General features: G+C 34.3%; 1 protein-coding gene across 1 annotated transcript; it reads left to right on the top strand.

Moving 5' to 3' along the window:
• The first annotated feature begins 211 nt into the window (after nt 1–211).
• Nucleotides 212–12,874, top strand: LOC111044537 (28 kDa heat- and acid-stable phosphoprotein). The gene is made up of 6 exons (XM_022329713.2): nt 212–367; nt 1,067–1,164; nt 2,142–2,267; nt 6,214–6,350; nt 7,666–7,817; nt 11,618–12,874. The coding sequence occupies exons 1-6, from the start codon at nt 358–360 to the stop codon at nt 11,677–11,679; spliced, it is 585 nt and encodes a 194-aa protein (XP_022185405.2). The 5' UTR covers nt 212–357; the 3' UTR covers nt 11,680–12,874.
• Nucleotides 12,875–17,219: the final 4,345 nt, after the last annotated feature.

The following is a 17,219-nucleotide window of genomic DNA, read 5'->3' as shown; positions in this document are numbered from 1 at the left end:
GTATTTGAACATCCTAGCACAGAATACAGCAGTATTATGTTGTATTCTGTTATCCTAGGTGACAATTATTTCAGGGTTTTCTAAAATATTTCTGGAAAGAAAAGCTGTAGTCGGCACAATGAAATATTCCTAAATTGCTCGCAATCCAGGAACCAGGTTAATATCGAAGGGAAACTCAATGATTTACGATTAAAAACATATATCGATGTTTCGATACATCGACTATACAGAAAACGACAACTCGACAACGGTCATTCGTTTGGTTTGTAGAATCATCTGTTTCCGGAATTTGTGATTGTAAATCCAGTGTTAAAACATTATTTTTTTGTCTAATTTTAGAATAAATACTATTTAGAAATGCCAAGAGGTGAGAAAGACTTACAAAAATCATTTTACAGTATTTGTTTTTAGAGTTTATTTTTGTTCTACACGTTCAGGATTTCTGGATAAGACTAGCTGAGGTTATGTTGGATTGGAACTAGGCAAAACAGATTTGAATCATTCATTATAATATTCCTTATTATTGATTTTTTATTTGCGCTAGTATTCTGAATTCCTTGCAGTAACTATTTATAAAACCCTTGAATAATTTATGTAATTTTTATGTTTAGCTCATAATCATCATGGCAAAATCGCTGACTGCATTATAAAGAAGATTGAAGATTACACCAAGTTTTTTTTAATTACTGAATAAGTTGATAGTACAAAATAAAAACGAAAACCATTCTTTTTCTCATTGCTACTTACACTAGTTTCAGAGTATACATATTATTTGAATTTCATAAATAACTTGTAGAAACTTGGCAACCTTCAAAGCCAAGTTTGTTAATTGAGCAGAAGATATATCGTCTTTGAAGTGGAACATCAAACATTTTTATTCTTCATCAAACTACAACTCAAATTTATCTACAATCTAGATAAAGAACTTATCAAAATATATATACAAGCGGACTAAGTTGGGGCTATTGTACATTTCCTTTAAAAGCTCTCTTAACACATTTCCATTTTGACTATGATGAAGATTTGTGGCAATTTCTTGTTTATTACCACTTTTGTGTTTTTACAGGTAAATATCAAAATCATAAAGGCAAAAATCGCCGCTTTACTAATCCAGAGGAGTTAGAAGAACAAAGAAAACGAGAAGAGAAGGAAAGGCAATGGAGGGTGAGCAATTGATAATAAGTTACTCAACAAATTATCAATTTTAACTCCTGCATTAGGCTAATCATTTAAATTCCAGTTTGTGTTTCATACAATAGTCATGAAGGCTATAGGCTACTCTAACCTATTTAGGCTATCATTTTGTCAAGATTAGTTTCATCATGTATTTAAGCCAAACTACCTATATTTTAAGCCGAATTACTTATGTTTTCATCATGATATTGAACTAATTTTTCTCGTTACCAAAAAATTTGGTATTAATTTGTTGTCATTTCTTGCTCAGTTATTCAAGTTAATAGTTGAAAACCGAATTCGTTCTATCTAAATCTTCATCAGTGTTTCATGAGAAAATTGAATCCAGACAAAACCGGCCAGGCCATTTATTTGTTTTATTAATCTTATCAGGTAATGCATAATATTGTTCACTTTATTATCAGTCACTTCTATCAATAATCAGTCAGTTAACTATAATAACATGGCTATCAATTTCACATTCCAGATTTAAATTTTCTATTTCCGTTTAGTATTTCATACAATTTCTACTCTGCTAGGCGAAAAATTATATCAAGCTATTGGTTTTTATTGAGGTGTTCACAAAATTTTGTTATACCTATGTTTGAACACTCCCATAACAACCAATGGTAGGCATTCTATTACTACTCAACAGAGTAGGAACTAAATGGAAAGCAGGGTTTTACAGATTACTTCAAGTCGAGACAATATCCAAAAAAATATTGTCCATTCTTAGAAATTGTAGATCCATTATTTTTACATGTTATGTTAGTTTTGAATTGTACATTCATGATTATAATATTTTGTGTTGAGGCACAAAAATGTAGAACTATGTATGCCAATATTGCCAATACATGGCTGGGCTCTCAGCTCAGGAAAAGAGAGTCCCACACAAGGTGACACACAATATTCTGATTCCTCGGCATTCTGACGTCCTTTATAAAACAATTATGTTCATTTTGTTTTAGCAAACTCATGGTGAAGAATCTTCGAGCGATGAAGAAGAAGAAGATGGAGCCGCAGCTAAGAAAGACCTCACCAAATCGTCTGGAAGCTCAGAAAGTGAATCAGAGTCTGAATCGGACGAGGAAGTTGTAAGTGTTGCCGTGTTGCGACCAATTTACTTCAGACATTTTCATTGTTCAATTCATGTCTTCATTTGTTGAAAGTAGCATTCATCAAATGTTACTTCATTTATTATTACTTATTACATAAATTTTATTCATTCTTTTTTCGACATTGAAAAGATTAGTTCAGATTTTAACCAAAATTTGAGCTCTTTAGCATACATAGAAAATGTTTTATATTGTTTATGAATAAAATAGAGTAACTAACTTATGGTTGGTTGATCATGAAATATTATGCTTGGTCATTGGATACAAATGATAGGGTCTTTGAATGAAACGGGACGATTTCAATAGGTGGCTAATTCTTTAAGAAATCAAGTTTTTTCAATTTAATTTCCCTAATATTAAGTAAAAAGGTTGCCATTTACTGTAGGCTAGCTTACAATAAGTGGATAAAATGTTTTTCTATGATAACATCTGCTAAATGCCCTCCAATGGAATCATGTACCTCTTGAGTTTCTCGTGAAATTTAACAGCATATTGACTAGTACTCAATCAAGTTCAATCACTTGTTGCTCCATATTTAAGTCACATGGCCGGGAAGTGGCCGTTTGCAGGGCCAAGCATGATGTTTCCAGTCGAGGCGTTAGCCCCTCCAATTTTATGCGAGCCCTGCAAGAGAGATTCACGGCCAAGTAACTTACGATTTTTTTCGCTTCACAATCAGCAAATAATTGTAAATGAGTAAACAACAAATTTACTCAAAAGATCAAAAGGTTCTAAATAGAAACAGATGATCAGATTCCTTATTTATTGATTACTAGCAGGCAACCCGTGCTTCGCAAGGGTCTATTTTAAAACTTGACAAACTGAAAACTTTACGTAATGAAATCTAGAAGAATTGAAAATAGGCCTATAAGAATCCTCGGTTGATTAAGAATTTATATGCAGCATTTCAAGTAAATCAGTCCAGTAGTTCAGATGTGATGATGAGTCAAACATAATTTTCCTATCCTTTACACGTGTATACGTGTTTAAGCCAGTTCTTTCCTTTATTATTGTATAGAAGATGATAGATAGATGTATATATCTATAGATGGATAGATGGAAATTAATGAGAATAAATTTTGAAAGGTTTGAGATATCGATGTGCGGTTTTCAGCATATCTTTTCTCTGGAAATCCTGTATCGGAATCATGTATCATATGACCACCTTTCAATTAAAAAAAAGAAGTTGGATTCAAAATGGCGGAAAAAATTTGGGTACGACGGAAAACCTGTTTTTATCGTTCGAAAAGGATCCCAATCTATCTATAATACCTATCTTCTAATTTCCCTTTTAAGAGAGATGTTCTGCTGCTTCCATACAACAACTGGAAGCATGACAAATAATTGAAAACTTGACAAACTGAAAACTTCATGTAATCAAATCTTGAAGAATTTAAAATAGGTCTATAACCATCCTCGGTTAAGCAAGGATCTATATGCAAAATTTCAAGTTAATCAGTCCAGTAGTTCAGACGTGATGATGCGTCAAACATAATTTTCCTATACTTTACACCTGTATACGTGTATAATCCAGTTCTTTCATTTATTATAGTATAAAATATGATAGATGGATGGATGATCATTGTCATTTTACTTAAAGATAGAATAAGTTTAGTAGTTTCCCTTTCAGAGGGACTTTTGACAACCCACAAAACTAATTTTTCATTTGAAGATGTAACGGAAAGGTGCATATGACCTTTTTTTTGCTCAGCTTGCCAAAATAGCCCTCATTCCAATATTAAAATTTTCGACTGACTGTACAATGAGTCGATCATTCCTATCAGGGCTCGAATAATTTGGGAATTTTTATTAAATAAAAATGGAAGAGAATAATTTTTTTATGTAAATATCAACACCTTTATTCAAAGACATATTAACTGCATGCGTTTTCATATTGCCGATATAGCATTGATGAAACTGTAGACGTTTATTTAGAACTTTGTCTCAAAAAAATGTTCTAGCTGAAAAATTAATAATCCATGCCACGTGTAGGCCTAAACATTGCATCAGGAAAACGAAGTTCCAAAACTATGTTTTTGAGATAATTTCTTTGATGCAGCTGTTCCACATTCACCATATTTATAAGGATACATGCATATATTCACCATAAGGATACAGAGTTTGTGAAAATGAAAATATTTATTAATCATTAAAACAATACTATTATTGTATTTATAATAAAAATATTATCATTATTATTAAAAATATTCACCGTATCAATTATCAAAAAAAAATATTATTGAGGTTAAGTGGTATCAGGTAGAAAGCAATATTAGAAACAGATGCTCCTTTTTTAATTTCGAAAATATGATTTGGTGATTTTTTATTTCTATATATATTCCTTTCTATATTATATTATATTATATTCCTTTTTTAATTTCGACAATATGATTTGGTGATTTTTTATTTCTATATTATGAAATCGTATTTATGTACCATTAATGAAATTATTTGAACATTAATTCTGGAAAATCTAGCAGGAAAATTGAAATTTGTGCTTCCAGGTGCACGAGATTGATATTTTTAGAATCTATGTGCAAAATTTGGAGATCTAAATCATTCCTGGTATGCAATCCACAAATAAAATTGACATGTTTTGATGCGAACAAACGAGCACACGAACAAACACAACCCTACTCTCTCTTATTATATAGATACAATCTGTAGGTAGTGCACGACGAGAATACTGTAAGGACCAGTGTCCCTCTCGTCGTTCACGATTAATACTCCCATTTAAAATACTGTACACGGAAACTGAAAATGATAGAAAAGTGACCGGGACGGGTATCGCGACTGACCTTGACTTTTCCGGGCTAAAATTGAGATCAGCTGTTCGGGAATTGTACGTTATATGTGCAGTGCAGCGAAAACAACATTCCAACTAGGCCTACAAGTGTGGTGTCATTTCCTGAAATAGGAATAAATCCGTTCCCGCCCCCGCACTAAAATTTGACAACCTTATTCTATGGGGCTACTTGAAAACAAGAGTTTTCCTGAACACCACCCAGAACTATTCCAGCTCAAAACCAACGAGTTCAGTATGAATTTGATGGAAAATGTCACGAAAAGTTTATAATTGCTTAGATTCAGATGGATAAAATTCATTAGATGTTATAATGAAAAATAATTTTTTACTCATTGTACAGTAAATGCCAAAATTTTTACTTTATATTTATGACCATTGAATTGAAAAAAAATCTTCAAGAACTAGTCACCTTATTGAAATAGACCCATTTCACTGAAAGACCCTATATTCAGAAACATGAGGTACTTCAATTTAGTAATATATCTAGTATTGTACAGTTTAAAAAGTACATTTTGATATAAACATTCAATGCTGTATTCAAAACTTGTAACAGAATATAACAAGTCTTAATTTATATTGTCATAATACTGAGTAGGCCTATTGCAATAACATTTGCTGCATAGTTTCAACCGTCAATCTTTCATTGTTGAAGCTAACATGTTATTAAAGCTGAGATTCTATAGAATCTCTTGAGAATTAAATACAATCCTGAAGACTTCAAAGTTGAATAAAGCTTATTAAAATCTATCTCTGTTGTGAACATCAACAATAAAGTTGGTGGTTCTTGTATTTGAATCATGTGTATATCTGTAACAAATATTCAATTTGAAGTCTATTGCATTTTTGAAGCCAGAATTATCCCAAGCTATTGTAAGATTCTACTCAAACTGTCAACTTTGGTTGAATGTGCTATTTATAAGGAATGCTAAGTTCAAAGTTCTCACTAAAGAGCAATAATCTCAGTTTATTATCCATTCATTCATTCATATTCCAACTGCACACACAAATTAACACACAGTATACAGAAATCAGAATAGAAAAACATTCTTCATTCAAATCGTGTGTTCTGATTCAATTTCTCTGTGTTTTAATGGTTAAATCTCAAATAAATGTTTGCAGCACAAAGCGAAAGGAGTTGAAAACCTAATCGAGGTTGAAAATCCGAACAGAGTCCAGAAAAAGACAAAGAAGTCGTCGGCACTAAACGAAGCAATACTCAAGGAGGATGTCAAGCCAAACTTATCTAGGAAAGAAAGGTATGTTAACTATACTATTCCCGTTCCTTGTGGCTGAGTCTCGTGCATGCTATCCAGAAACTGAAATGAGGCTGTTACTACTTGGTAGTAATCTACTTAGAGGTAGTAGCCTACTTATCCAAAAATAATACAATTTTTATCAATGAAAAGAGGAAATGCCAAAGTCTTTATCGCGATAACTACCTTGGTCCTTCATTAGACTAGGGAGCCAGGAAGCGCAACCAGCCGGTCCGGCAGTCGCCCATTTTAGTTAGACAAGAATTCGAGCAGCCAAATTTTTGCTACCAAGCCCGTCGACCACACCGGTAGGCAAAACTTGGCTGCCCTAGTCTAAACAATGCCCGGTGACGGAGTGAGCGGCTGACTGCCCGACTGAATGCGTGCCCTGGCTGCCTAGTCTAATAGGGGCCCCAAGGTAATTATATTTCACGTTGGAGGAGGTTTACCCACTTAAGAGTGGTACCTACTTACCTACTTAATAGAGGTTTTTACCTACAAAAACCTTTTTTTCCATTAATATAAAGGTTGTTTGGCCTAATTGGACCAGTAAAGCTGATTATTCTTAATTTGAAATGACTTGAAAATAAACTTGCACCAAACATTAGCAGCATGACTTCTTGTCATGGTGCCTTCCACTTTCTAACCATTCCAACGTGTTTCTCCTCATGTCCAATATCACTAATTTAGGATATCTGTAATACCACACTGCCTATAGTCCAGTCAAATGGTCATTTTTCAGGAAACAGTCCCGAAAGAATTTTTCTTGTCGGATTCTATTTTGGAGCGCTGAATTTTTTAACCATACGCCAAATAACGGCTTCACCTCTTAAAAGCCTTCAAATTTTGGGATTTTTTCCACTTTTTCCATTATACTACCTCGAAAACCTCGGATTTTTTGAGAAAAAGCATTTTTTACAATATTAAAGACAATAAAATGTTCAATGAATTTAGTGGTTGCGCAGGAGTCTCCGATTTCTGGTTTTGGAGCTACAGATTCTCAAAAAGGGTTATTTTTAGGATGGAAATTACTGAGGTGTTGCAATTATTCAAATGCTAATGCACTAATAATTATTATTGAACGAAAATCCAGATTAAATGCTGTAATTCACCCCGAAGACTTCTGCTACTGCAAATATTGCCAACAGGGTAAACAGCTAGATGGAATTTAGATGGTTATTTTAAAAGTTTTTTTTTGCAATTCTGGAAAGTCACTACTATACATCTCTATCCATTCTATACAACTTGAAGTATGGGAAGTAATGCTGAAAAATGTTCATATTTGATTGGTTTGAATTAATTTATTTGAACTTGACAGAGAGGAGCTGGACAGACAACGAGCGACACAACATTACCAGAAGCTGCACGCTGAAGGCAAGACGGACGAGGCCAGAGCCGACCTGGCCAGGCTGGCCATAATCAAGCAGCAGCGAGAAGAGGCCGCCAAACAAAGGGACCTTGAGAAGCAAAGTGAGTGACAAATTGTGTCTATTGGTCAGTTGCTCGAAAATCCAATCGAATTTAACAGTTCTAAAATGATTTCAGATTATATAAATAAAAAATGTTTATTCTCAGTCAAATAAAATACATAACATAAAACATCTTCATACAAATAAAAACAAGTTTTTAACTGAAAAATAATACACATATGCAAAGCTCAAGGAGCTTGTCCGCATATGGGAGTACAGTACTAATGATATTACACTGATTATATTTAAATTAAAATAAGAAGTAATAGATTCAAAAAACCGAACAATCAACTAACTTATTAAGAAATAACCGAACTATCCCTGTAAATACATTATAATTAAATCTTTTAATGACAATAATCATTCAATAAGAAATAAAATGAATGAATGAAAAAAAAATGAATCGAATAACAAAACAAAATGAAATTTCACATCACTCAATAACACAAAAAGGAAAAAAATTAAAATACCGTAATGAAACATTCCTTCTCATTTCTCAACCAAATGCAGCTCTATACACTGCACAGAAACTCTTTGAATGAACAACCCAAGAATTACGAGTTAAGAATTAATATATTAGCCTACCATTAAGTTCATTGTCGTAATACTCATTTCTTAAGTAACACAACTAACGGCTGTTAGTTAAAAGGACGCACATCAAAGTTTGAGGGAATATATTTTCTGTATAGGGAATACTTTGCTCCCCCAAATAACAGTTGGCACTACCGTACTCATTGTTGAACCGGCATGCACCATTTTACATTTACTAGTGCTTGTTAGTATTCATTTGTTAACTGTAGTGTCTGTGTATGTTCAACTATGGTTTTTTTCAAAGGATGAACGTGTGTTTATTATTGAAAGTTATTTCGCATATAAATCTTACGAACGAGTGAAAGACGAATAGATGGTGTTGTGTATCACAACCTTATTGAACAATTTGTAGCGTTGTTAGAATTAGACGATCGAGATTGTTGATTTCAGCAGGACAATGCAACATGCCATACTTCTGCTGAAACGATGAATATGTTACGCGATTTTTTTGACCATTGTGTGATATCAAAAGGATTATGGCCGCCAAGATCCCTAGATCTTACTCAAACTGACTTTTTTCTTTGGGGGAATTTAAAAAGTAAGGTCTTTAATAACAATCCTCATACACTTGACGAATTTAAGGCTAATATTTAAGGTGAGATTAAAATAATTTCTGAGCAAACACTACGAAAAGTGGCTGCAAATGTTATGAAACGTGTTCGAGCCTGCATTACTAGTGGAGGAAGCCATTTTGAACATTTATTGTGAAGTTTTAAAGGTAATTTGAATATAACAAAGGTAATAGTTTCATACAGCATAACTTATAATAACTTAATGTAATAAATTCACATTGTCAAACTTGCATGTGCGTCCTTTTCGAAACACCCGTTACAATGCATTCAGTGTAACTGTCCCTAAGTCTATGTTGGTGAAGGTTCAGTAGAGTTTGTTTAATTTGATGATTCTTTTCATACAGCCAGTTAAATGTCATAGAAGTGGAGAGGAAATAGATTTGAATTCAAATTAGTTTTAAAAATACACACTTTACTACTTAACAAAATATTTCAAGACACTTCTAATGTAGGCTATTTATTGAATGGGATCCTCTCGGCTATTAAATCTCATAACATTATAAATCATATTCTTGAATTATAAAAGTTTAATATATTTATTATTAGATTAGAAATCACTAAATAACCGTAAATCACCTGAATTTCTGTGTTGTTGTGAAGGTGGTTTGCTAGATATCCATATTGTATGAAACTATTCGAAATGGTCACAATCTTTTATTCGTTGACACTTCTTATTGTGAAACCATCCGTTGAAAAGTTTAGAAACTACTTGGTGTAAAACCGAAACTAGTATCTCAATTTTTCTAATGAATAACTGTTTGTGTGACAATTTTTTTGTATTTATTATATTATTATCGGTGTTTTTATACAGGGTGATTCATAATTATGGTAAAATAATTTAATACGTGAAAGTAGAGGTAAAAATAATTGAAAAATTCTTATAAACATATGTCCATAAACGCTTCATTAGCGAGCTATGCAGGGTGAAAGATTTCGCCCGGAATTCAGTTCCTCTGGTGAAATACACCGATGCTGAATTGATTGGGGACTAGTTTTTGAAAAATTTATGCTGAATTCATATGGAAAAATATCTGAAAAATTGAATAAAACTAGTCTGGAAGCTGTAGTGTGAGTAGTTTTTGAGAAAAAAGTTGAAATATGCAAAAAATCTAAGTAGAAAAACACAAACTTCTACGTAAACTTAGATTTTTTGCATATTTCAACTTTTTCTCAAAAACTACTCACACTACAGCTTCCAGACTAGTTTTATTCAATTTTTCAGATATTTTTCCATATGAATTCAGCATAAATTTTTCAAAAACTAGTCCCCAATCAATTCAGCATCGGTGTATTTCACCAGAGAAACTGAATTCCGGGCGAAATCTTTCACCCTGTATAGCTCGCTAATGAAGCGTTTATGGATATATGTTTATAAGAACTTTTTTCTTATTTTTTTCCTCTACTATCACGTATTAAATTATTTTACCATAATTAAGAATCATCCTGTATAATGCTTTGATAGATTTTAGTGAATTTAAGACATAATTCATCTCAACTTACTCCTGTTACTGAGTAACACCTTACTAACGTGATTCAATTATCTTCTATTAAGGATAACTCTAATCCGAGCCTCAAACTTGTGCGTAGGTCATATTGATGTTTTAGAACTGAACAGTACCGACCCTCTGAATAGTTATTTTGTAGGTCATACGTGGCAGTTGAACTAGCTTTCAAGCAGTCACACTTCCAATGATATTACTGAGAGCAAGTCATTCAACTAATTTGGCCATATACTTTTTTATGAATGGTTGATAGGAGGTATATTGATAAGAGAAGTTTAATAATTAACCTAACCTACACGTTTCAATTAAAGAGCTCCAAACCGTCGAAAAATGATTTTTGTCAACACTCTGTAAGCAAATAAATTGAAACCATGTGAACACGAAAACAGGGTCTGCAGGTTAAATACGTTGAATAAGTTTCAGATTCAAGAAAGTAATACTGGTATTAGTTGATCCAAATAACGGATTAATAACAATAATGTTATTAGTACACTTGCAGATTTAACAATATTTTTCCGTCAAAAATATCAGAAACACTCCGAATTCGCTGATGATTGAAATTGAATGCAGTGTCCTGCTTCAGAATTTCTGTAGAATAGGAAAAAGTGGTCTACTCATATTTATTTATTACGTGGCTATCCATGTCTGGCGAGTAGGAAACTTTTTTACTTTCCTTGGCCTACTACCATAGGTAAGGAAAGTATCCTTGCCCTACTACCATAGGTAAGGAAAGTATTGCTTTCCAAGAAAAATTAAGGTACCCTAATTTCAAGTTCTCTATACGTTTCAAGGTCCCCTGAATCAAAAAACATGATTTTTGGGTGTTGGTCTGTGTGTGTGTGTGTGTGTGTGTGTGTGTGTGTGTGTGTGTGTGTGTGTGTGTGTGTGTGTGTGTATGTGTGTATGTCTGTGAACATGATAACTTAATTCCTAATCAACCGATTGACTTGAAATTTTACACACAGTTTACACAAAGGAAAAAGTACTCAAAAACAATTATATATACACATATACAGAAGTCAGATCGTAGTTTCAAATATGAGCAAGGAAAGTTGTGTGAGTGTACACCAGATTTTACTACTGTATATCACTTTTTTGTATTGAGTAATAAGTGGCCTTATTCATTTTTTTTACAGGAAAAGAAGTAGCCAAACAACAGAAGACGGCCTTCACACAGAAAGCTCTAGGAAAAAAATAAATCAGGGTTTCTAACTATCGAATACTTTTTTCATACATTTTCAATTCTAAACACTACGCGTCGTGCTGGCAACTGGACTACATAACACTGCTAGCATCTGTCTTTACTGGAGAATAATTCTTCACTATTTTATTATGTGAATAATTTCCTCCTAAGTGACGTCAGGAATTTTATTGTACTTTGGAGCTCAATTCCTTCACTTAGATCGTTGCATTGTTAAACTCACTTGCATTGATTTGTTCAACATTTCTATCTTTCTAACAATCTGTTGTAATTTCCGTAGCGTTCTTTGAACTCTTATCTTAAGCTCCAACAAGCAAATAATCCAATTCAGAAGAACAGGATTTGTATCTGAACGAATTCTTTCCAATTCTATGCAGTGTAATTTTTGAAGTAAATAATCAGAATGCTAATTTTTGCAGTTATTCCATTCCCCATAGTGATATTCACTTTTAAATGTTAGCATTTGTTGAGTGCAAAGCATTGAAATTATTATTTATAAGCAACGCTGACAATTAGAAGTGAATTTCACTACAGTAGGTACTCTACAGTTTTTACAGGATTTTTTTCAAAATTTACATTTTACTCCCAAACCTTCAAGAATCTCATGACTTACATCAGTCAAGTGTTCTTATTTGAAGAAAATTTAACAAATTACTATTATATTAAGTGCTCTATAGTTCTTACAGATTACATTTTATTCAAATATTATATTAATAGTTTTACTTCGGATTATAAAGATCTCATGAATATCTTCAACGATTTCAAATGCAATGAAAATTATTTTTAATTCGAGAAATGTATACTTATTCAAAACTTGGAATAGGTCGATTTTATATGAAATTTGTGTTGTAGATACGGAGTATTGTTTCTATCGTTTATTACGTGTGTTGGTTTTCTATTGCGAAAGGTTTGCTTTTTTTGTTGTGTGAATTATTTTAATCAGAAGAGTAAAGTTGAGATGCGAAACGATATTTCCGTATTAAATAGTAATATAAAAGTTTTTAATGCATTGTTTTTTATCATTGAATACCTCCATTCAATACTATCAAATACGTTCTCAATATTGTGCTTGAATCGACATCAATGTAATTATCAAAGAATTATATTCAAAGTTCATAACTCTAAATTGTTTTAAAAGTTTTATGCAGCATGTTTAGAATTTCTATCAATAAACGATTTTTTATTTACTCAATGTGTTAATCTAGTTTTAAAGTTCATTCCGTTTCAATCAACTACTATCTTAGACTTTTCTATCTGAGAAAAATGAAAAATTTAGATGAATGTAACCAATACTAAGGTATAATACAACGAATTTATTGATTTGCATTTATATCAAAATCACCTATTAAGGATATCTGCAATACCCATAATCTGCCAATGATATACTGCAAATATTTGTACTGTAGTAGTAGATACAGGCCCTGTTGCACAAAAGCCGGTTGAATTTTAATTGTGATTAATTTCACGAGAACCACTCAAAGAAGGCGTTCCTGAAGAGACGAGCACAAGGATACCGGAAATCCCCCAAACCACTACTGCAACGCAACTCAAATCTAATCACTCCTGTAATTCACTCAGTGCCGGTTGCACAAAATCCGGTTGGAATTAAATTTAATCGTGATTGATTCCACGAGAACCAATCAAAGGAGTCGTCTTTTTAAGAACGCCTTCTCTGATTGGTTCTCGTGAAATTGATCACGGTTAAATTTTATTTTAACCGGCACTCAGTGAATATTGTGGAGTAATTAAATTAGAGTTGCGTTGCAGGAGTGGGTTGGAAAGTTTCCTGTATCATTGTGCACAGCCTTATGGGGGGGGGGGAAGAGACAGCTCTTCTCCATGTTGACTTACCAAGGTGGGAGGATGCAAACTATCTGTACTCTAGATGACGTAGCCTATACCATGAGTAGACTATAAAATTTTTCTCTCTGAGAGAATTTCAGTCTTACTCTTGGAGAACATTAGGCTCTTGAAGTGGTCAGCCTTACAAAGGGAGGAGCAGGCGCATGGAGCTTAACACTTATCTTATTGATAGCTTATCAGCTCAACCGCGCAACCAAATCGCTCCCCAATAGCATTCCCCATAAAAACATTGATGCTTCGCATTCAAGAGACAATCCCACATAATTCAGAGTGACTGGGTGAAGAAGAAAAGAGATAAACATATTACACGACTTCTGATCAATTAAAGCTGTTAACCTATTGTGAGGGGTGAGAGAGAATAGGGTTTCTTTACAGATATCCTTGAAATTTCGGCACATATAAAAATATTTTGGGTTAGGGTACTTACACACACACCGATTTTGGACGGCCGGTTTTTTACCGGCCGTCCAAAATCCAATAGTGGCGCGCAGGCGAGAACGGGACCTGACCGCTGATCGGCGCCGGTAAAATGCCGACGAGCAGCCGGCCACTGCCACTGCTTTCCACCGGTGCCGGCGATGTGCCGGTGACACAGTGGCGCCCGTGAGTAAATACAGGCTTGCACACACACCGATTTTTCTCCGACCGTCCTTGCCAGTTCTCGCTACACCATCCTCCATTCCAGTCGACTGCTCTGCTCTTTTGGTAGTACAAGGTAATTACGTTTGAAATGAGTGACATAGATATGATATCATTATATCGTTAGTGGAAGCAAGACCTGTGTTGTGGGATAAGACTTTGGAAACATTTAAAGACCGAAGACCAGGGATACATGGAAAGAAGTTTGCTGCACTCTCAAAAATGAGGATCTAGAGGATACAGAAAAAAACGCATTTGGTTAGTAGTTTCTTTTATTTTACATTTTATTAGTTCTAATCACTCTATACCATCCATAAGGCTAGAATATTAAACAACAACCTGAAACAGGGTATCTTCCCGGACGGTTTTAAATTAGCTAGAGTCTTTCCACTTTACAAAAATGGCGTCAAATCTCAAAAAAATAACTATAGACCCATTTTCATTTCAAGCATCTTTTCAAAACATAGAAGCCATAATTCATTCTAGTTATCAATAATTTATCATCAAATAAAGATCCCGCGATCTTTACTTAGTACGAATATACCATTACTAGAATATTGCCTTAATCAGGCTGTTAAAAATCGGTGTGTGTGCAAGTAGTCGTTGAAATTTTGCTACCGATAAAATTCGGCCGGTAAAATACCGGCTATCCGGTGTGTGTGTGCAATTAGCTTTACTATTAATTTATCACAACTAGATATTCCACTTTGAGCCACTGTGTGGCTCAACTCACACTTAGGGGTACGTACTTAGGGGGCCGTACTTGTACGGCCGCAAGTAACCGATTTTGGACGGCCGATTTTTTATCGGTAGCAAAATTATAACAAATTTTAAGGCTACTTGTGTTAGAAGTTGTGCTACAAGTTAATTGTGCTTACAAGTTAACTTATGCTACAAGTTACGCGACTCAGGTCGAGAAGAGACTCGACTCTAGTCGAGAGCATGTGTTTTCAAATGGTGACGTCGCAGAGACTAGAATCAACTGGTGTCACCATTTGGAAACATGCTCTCGACTAGAGTCGAGTCTCTTCTCGACCTGAGTCGCGTGTGACTTGGGCCTTAAGCTGCGTACACTTATTCGCGCTTCCAACCAGCACCGAGCACGCTCCTCCCTCGTACCACCATCGAACCACAGTCGCACCGCCCACTTACCCATCATGAACGTTATGGAAGATGTTAGATCTTCTCGCGTTCCCCGGTCGAACCACTGTTGCTCCCCGGTCGATCATCAATCGCTCTGCTGGAGTGACTTTCGGTTGCGGAGCAGAGCGAAAGTCTGTACGCACCTTTAGATGTATGAAAACATCTTGGCCGTTCCCAAAAATATATCAGGCGGCATTATTCAAATTTGTTCAACTCATGAAAATTTCCAGTAAGAATTGTTGAGATTGAAATTTTACCTCAGTGCAAGGAAAGTATTGCTTTCCAAAAAAAAATTAAGGTACCCCAAATTCTATACGTTTCAAGGTATCCTGAGTCCAAAAAAGTAGGTTTTGGGTATTGGTCTGTATGAGTATGTATGTGTGTATGTATGTCTGTGTACACGATATATCATCTCCCAATTAACAGAATGATTTGAAATTTGGAACTTAAAGTCCTTACACTATAAGGATCCGACACGAATAATTTCGTTCAAATTCAATTCAATATGGCGGCAATAATGAAAAAATGATCTCAAAAACAGGCTTTTTCGCGATTTTCTCTTAAACGGCTCCAACGATTTTGATCAAATTTATAATAGTCATTGATGAACTCTATTAACTGTCACAAGTCCCATATCTGTAAAAATTTCAGAAGCTCCGCCCAATCTATGCAAAGTTTAATTCTAGATTTCCAATTATCAGGCTTTAGATACAATTTGAACAAAACATTTCAAGTGGAAAAGATTGAGCATGAAAATCTCTACAATTAATGTCCAGTAACATTCCCACCTAAAATTGAAAATAAGCTCGAAATTCGAGAAAATGTGATTATTCAAATGCAAACTTAATGAGAGAGACAACTGTTGATTCTATTATATCATTCACTAGAAGATGTAGCAGACCTCATGTGTTTCCAGCGCCCTGTCACACGATGCGAGCTGGCTCAGATCTTTGAATAGTTGACTTGAGATGCGCGTGAACACTAGCGTCAGGTGATCAATTTTCATAACGGCAAGGAAATTTGTGTGAGTGCGCCACACCAGATTTTTGTTCACTAGTTTGGATAATGGGGTTGGCAAGCTTGACTTGCAGTGGAAAGGTAATAAAAGTGTTAGCTCTGTATTTTGAAGTAATTTAACAAGTTTATTTGTTTTGATGCTTGAAATTTTTAAGCTCAGTGAATGTGAAAGTGAATATTTCATGTTAAAAGTTTTATTAAAGGCGATCTTACGTGAGTACAAGTTATTACAAAGAAACTAAAGTTGTCGTCTAACCAAGATTCTGATTTTCGAGTACAATTAGAACAAGCATCAAGCTGTTATTTATCTTATCGCTGTCTTAGTGTGCTAGTAGTGGTGTGTAAATTCCGTATAATCGTCCTCAGCGTAGTAGTATTGGCCGGTTGGACATTTTGAATCGAACAGGAGTACCAACTTATTTAATCGGCATTGTATCAAGGAGTGCTCTGTATCAGAGCTTGCTCAAAGTTGCCAATTTTATAGGAGCAGTCTGTCTGTAGTGAAAACATTATATAGGAAATAGTATGACCTATTACATCTGGTTGACAAGATTGATTCAACCGGCAATTATTATTATTTCGGGAAGAAGGTCAATGGGACAGATTAACAACTGTCAAAAAGCTGAACTATCTGTCTCTTTTCTACAGCTCCTCGTACCTACTGTTTATTAATTATAAAAACAAAAACATTTATTTGGAAAGCGCAGTTCGAAATTTGAAAAGTCTCTCCTATTCTTTTTCTCCCTCTGGCTCGTATCCCTTCTCATCAGGAGCTTCCAATTTCTCTCCAGGGCCACGATTGCTCTCGTTGGCGTTTCCCAGGTTTTCCTTTGTTACCTTTCCTTTGAGACACATTTTTATCAACGCTTTGCTTA

This window comes from Nilaparvata lugens, chromosome 8, assembly GCF_014356525.2.
Source record: "Nilaparvata lugens isolate BPH chromosome 8, ASM1435652v1, whole genome shotgun sequence".
Taxonomy (NCBI): domain Eukaryota; kingdom Metazoa; phylum Arthropoda; class Insecta; order Hemiptera; family Delphacidae; genus Nilaparvata; species Nilaparvata lugens.
Note: the sequence above shows the minus strand (reverse complement) of the source record. Positions and strands in the feature narration are given on the sequence as shown.